This window comes from Malus sylvestris, chromosome 9, assembly GCF_916048215.2.
Source record: "Malus sylvestris chromosome 9, drMalSylv7.2, whole genome shotgun sequence".
NCBI classification, from domain to species: Eukaryota; Viridiplantae; Streptophyta; class Magnoliopsida; order Rosales; family Rosaceae; genus Malus; species Malus sylvestris.
Window position 1 is genome coordinate 11244096 of NC_062268.1, and position 4818 is coordinate 11248913.

The following is a 4818-nucleotide window of genomic DNA, read 5'->3' on the forward strand; positions in this document are numbered from 1 at the left end:
ACCATAAAATTTAAATGGAAGGGTAAGGTTACCCATAACCGATGGGTATTTGTCCAACTGTAAGTACAACATTGAATTTACCAAAAAACAAAATTTAAAGGTACAAAAGAAAGAAAAGCTTATGTGATCATTCAACTTTATTTATTTATTCATTTGAGTTTTCCAGTTTCTCCATATATCTGCAGCGACAGACAAGCTCCTCACAGGCAAAGCATAAGCATAACGGCGCAAACAAAGAAAACACTTGAAGAAACATATATCAGTTTCCATTAAAATTTTGAGGCATCCTTTAACAAGAGGAACATCGATGAGCAGCAATAATATGCCCGTGTTTATACATTTTTATGGGGCATGAAATACTATCTTCCTTTCTTCCCAGAGTAAAAAAAACTCAACTCAGAAAGCTACACAACTAGTCTTGTGTCCGCTTGTAAGGTTTCAGAACCAGTTTAATGCCGGATTGAGATGTTTGAACTCTTGCAGTAGTTGTTCATTGGCATACACATACGAGAGTGACTCTTCGAATTATCTAAATGGTAAGATCATGCGATCTGCGTGAGCAAAAAATGTTCCAATATAATTCAACAACTTCTGCCACCAATTATATGATCTTGTTTTATAAGCCAGCTAGGGCCGGGGGACCATCTATAGAGATGAGATAAGTATGCATCCTCTCTCATTAACCTGTTAACATCAGAAAAAAAGCAGTGTGTCCACTGAAATTAGTATGACAGTGACACTTATGGCATCAATGATTCAACCAACCAAACTACTTTTAACATATTATCAGTAAAAATGAAGAGCTAGAAGAAGAATTCAATTCAGTGAGACGCGCCCATGTGTTTCCGAACAGATTTGTCCATCGGTAATGGAGATCACATTGGTTGGAATATAGGCCGATACGTCTCCGGCTTGTGTTTCAATGACGGGTAAGGCGGTCAAGCTACCTGCACCTGTCTGGTCCGATCGTTTAGCGGACGGGAATGCAAATAGAAAACATCGCCTGGGGTGTAAAGTTTTTTTTTTTTTTTTTTTTCTTAAATCTCAGCAATTAGTGTGAAACCATTAATTATATATTGTAATTTATTTTGTCAAGTCTCCGACGTGAGATTCTTACATTCTTCAACAGATATGAGCTGCTATACTGCGCAACAAGAATATATGCGGCCAACCCCTTTAGAGAGAAGTAACAAGTTTGTGACCATTCACTTTCTTGAGAGATGGCAATGAAGATAAGGTGGGAAATGAACACAAAAAATTAAACCGAATTCACCACACAGCCCCTGATTTTGACAGCCACTTGCTAGGGTTCACAGAACTTATTTAAACAAATTATTCCTTTTAAGTTTGAAAAAGAAGTTATGCATGCTTCTTGTATAAAAAGTGATTATACGTTAAGTGCTTTTAAGTGACTTACTCATTTTTCCACTTAAAGGGTCATTAGTTGCAGCTCTTCCACCGAAAGGTCCACTGCTGAGACCATTTGGTGCCATCATCTGATTCTGTTGTAGAGGTTGGGAGCCAAATCTGAACATATTCATTGGCTACACAAAAATTTCAATATGATAGAAATGAAAATCGTTTGAGTTAGATAATTAACGACAACAAATTTTTGAGTCTAACAAGACACCGATGACTAATAATTTACTCAAGACTAAGAAGACAAACCTGAGACATAGTCTGCATGTGATGGAAGTTCATGAGACGCATGTATTGTTCCTGAAAAGAGGGATTTTGCATCTGGTTGTGGTAATCAATGGGATTCAAGACCGGTGGTTGGCACATTACAGTCTGGTTTGCTGCTGGAGCCATATTCATGCACTGATCAACGAGCGGATGCCTAGGTAAATGCATCGGATTGTGCATAGAAGGCAAGGCCGGCGGTCCCATTCCCATTCCCATTCCCATTCGGGAAATATAGTGCTGCATGCCCGGAAACATCATTGGTGCCATCCCGCTTCCCATCCACATTACCTGAATCAACAAGAAAAATTGTTAGTAGCTTGAGCTACGTACAAACAATATAGGACCAATTTCGGTTTTATGAGGGGACGTTGTACCTGCAGTTGCATCTGAAGTGACTTCAAGTACTCAATTGCCTCATCTAACATTGATGCTTTATCTGTCTGAAAAATCAAGGATCAAATCAGTAAAAGATATTTATAACTAGATAATAATTAAGAAACAATTAAAGGGGTTGTAAGAAAGTAAATTCACCTTGTTAGAATGAGGTATAAGCTCTTGCAATGCTCTCATTTTCTCGTTAATCCGATCTCTCCGTTTCTGCACAAATGGACAAGTTATTAGAAAGAAACAAAAAGTGACAAATTCCGAAACTTTGTAATGCTAGGAAACTTAAAAAATTCTACCCTTTCTGAGAGGTTATGGACTTCAGCAGCACGACTCCTCCTGGTCGATCCTGATCGATGCGCTGACTTACTTCTCGCAGCTGAAGCTGATTCAAGTTCAGCAGCCTAAAACATAAGTAAAATCCTATTAATCGCGGCAAAAATCATTATTACAAGTCATGTGTTGGAAAGAGGGTTTTAATTAACTTTTTACCTCACTTTGGCACTCCGAGTCTTCTGCCTCTCTACCCTTTCTCTTGTTGCTATTGACAACATTAGACTGGTTTCCTCCTCTTCCAAAACTACTACCAGAACCGCCAGAAGACGAAGTAAGCGTTGGATCAAGCGTATCCGTTTTCCCTGTCTCGCTCTGAGGCATTATCTTATGAACGTTGTCGTAGAAATGTCCAGCCGATAAACCAGTAGTTCCATCACAATTGCTTGAAGCCCTGCTCACATCAAGGTCATTTAGAACTTGGTTGCTACCAACGTAACTCGAACCAACCGTCATCACAGAACACTCCCTAACCTCCGCTTGCGCTAAATTTCCGGACTCTTTCCCTCCTAACTGTCCTCTAGAAGATCCTGCTGAAACCTTTCCCGGGGTTGCAAATTGCGAAAAATTAACTATTTTCCCCAAGCCTCCTTGATTTTGGTTCTGCTGATCAGTTGAATTAATGTATTGATATCTTGGAGGAGGCATTGGATTTTCAGGGTATTCCACACCAGCGGAGGACTTGCCATTAGGCCGCGGTGAGTTGGAAACAAGACGCGCGGTGTCAGAAGCATCAAACTTCACAACCTTCTCTCCCTCAAACTGTTTGATTGGTTTGTCAAGCTCAATTGGATCACAGGAAGGCAATTCAGAGAAAAAATGGGAACAAAACTCTTTGTCGAAAGAATCCTCAAGCGGGTAGTGGATAAGTGAAACGGTGTCATCATCTTGAATCAGATTACTTGAATTCCCATACAACCCCCCAGACCTTATTGATTGCTGATCATGTTTCTGAACTTGTCTCGATTGATCATTCGGATTAAAACTTGGTTTTCGATGCGTTTGGCTGTTCAAAACTACTTGCCCATTTCTCCACAAGAGCTCTACAAGTTCATGGTCTGGCCTGTAAAATATTTCCCCCCAATCAAGATAGCTCAACTGGAAGGCGAAAACTTTGAGAATAAGTAAAGAGAATACAGACCCTATATGTTTCTTCTGGTTGGTCAAGGGGAGATCAGACTCAAAGTTCCACTCGGGAATGCAAGAATTCATGTCTCTGAGCAGACAGAAATTGCTGCAAAACAAAGAAAGAAGACAGATTTAGAGATGATGGCAAATGATTAATACTACTATAATTAAAAAAATGCTGCATACTAAATATGGAACCAATCCTAAGTCCTAACCCCAAATATATAACTACAAAATTTAATATCATGTTTACTAGACCACATAAAGTTTGTGGATTAAAAAATTCAGAACCCAAATCAGACTCTTCATCATTAAAGTATTGATTAACATAAAAAATCATTAAAAATTGAGAATAAAATAATCCCTACCATAAAAATAGGCAAAAGATGGAGAAACTTCAATAGGAAAGTTGCAGTTGGAAATAGAGACATCATTCACCACTTAAAAGGAAAATATTATTAAGAAAAATAAGATAAGAAAGAATAAAGAAGATTATGACATGAAATTTTTTCTGCTTTTCTACAAAAGTAGAAGCCCAAAAAGCAAAAAGGAATTCTTTTATTGCATAGAGCAATACAAACCCAGAAGGGAAATGAGAAATAAAAGAAAACCCAAAGCAGAAAATTGAATAGAAAAGCACCCCTGATCAAAAGCACGGCTCTTGAACTGGAAACTGAAGGCTTACAGTACAAGCTCTAAACTGCTGTTGTCAAAAGCACTTCTTTTTCTCTCTCCCCCTCTCTTTGTGGTTGTGAGGTGAGCTTGGAGGGCAACAGGAAACTGGGAAACCGACCAAATTAATGAGACTTTTACAGCAGTTAGAGTTAAGACAGGGGCTTGTTGTCAGTGAGAGCAAGGATTGGCTAGTGACACAGAAAGCTACGTATTTCTACAGAAACCCATGCCATCAGGCCACGTGGCAGTTACCCAGTTGTGCTATGCTGAAAACTTGTGGCTAGGTCAGTTACTTGTAGAATGCAGGATGGTTTGGAAAATGGATGACTGGGATTGGTTATTTGAAGGCAGCCAAAATCTAGAACTTGAAGGGCAATCGATCTGTGATATGATAATGTGTAAGGGTGGTGCCACGTGTGCATTGGCAATAATATTTTATTGGACAATGATGAGGGACAAGATTGTCAGAGGCAAAGTTTTTGTTGACAGCTTGGCCTAAGTTGGCAAATTTTTAGATTGCTGGATGATGCAATTGCAAATCTGCACTTATCTTATTCTTATCTCCATGGAAGTTAGAAGCAAGGAAAAATAAAACCTACAAAGTCAACTTTT

The 4818-nt window shown here is 38.9% G+C and overlaps 1 protein-coding gene across 3 annotated transcripts; it reads right to left on the minus strand.

Annotated features, from left to right (window-relative positions):
* Window positions 1-244: 244 nt before the first annotated feature.
* Window positions 245-4513, minus strand: LOC126583885 (transcription factor PIF4-like). Of its 3 annotated transcripts, none has more exons than XM_050248423.1 (9): window positions 4217-4513; window positions 3545-3637; window positions 2563-3466; window positions 2370-2474; window positions 2218-2283; window positions 2061-2126; window positions 1669-1974; window positions 1418-1544; window positions 245-684 (listed from the first exon to the last, which is right to left on the minus strand). In XM_050248423.1, the coding sequence occupies exons 2-9, from the start codon at window positions 3613-3615 to the stop codon at window positions 680-682; spliced, it is 1650 nt and encodes a 549-aa protein (XP_050104380.1). In that variant the 5' UTR covers window positions 3616-3637; window positions 4217-4513; the 3' UTR covers window positions 245-679. The 3 variants fall into 3 exon arrangements, with proteins under 3 accessions (XP_050104380.1, XP_050104379.1, XP_050104381.1); XM_050248422.1 differs by having other exon boundaries at window positions 4172-4513; XM_050248424.1 differs by lacking the exon at window positions 4217-4513 and adding an exon at window positions 3900-4161.
* Between the last annotated feature and the right edge of the window lie 305 nt (window positions 4514-4818).

What these genes read in the sequence shown, in the direction of transcription:
- LOC126583885 (XM_050248423.1), bottom strand. Translation starts at nt 3,615, where the DNA reads ATGAATTCTTGCATTCCCGAGTGGAACTTTGAGTCTGATCTCCCCTTG. An exon ending in TCCATAACCTCTCAGAAAGG is followed by an intron (nt 2,284 to 2,369) that starts GTAGAATTTTTT and finishes CCATTTGTGCAG; the next exon opens with AAACGGAGAGATCGGATTAA. An exon ending in TTATACCTCATTCTAACAAG is followed by an intron (nt 2,127 to 2,217) that starts GTGAATTTACTT and finishes TTGATTTTTCAG; the next exon opens with ACAGATAAAGCATCAATGTT.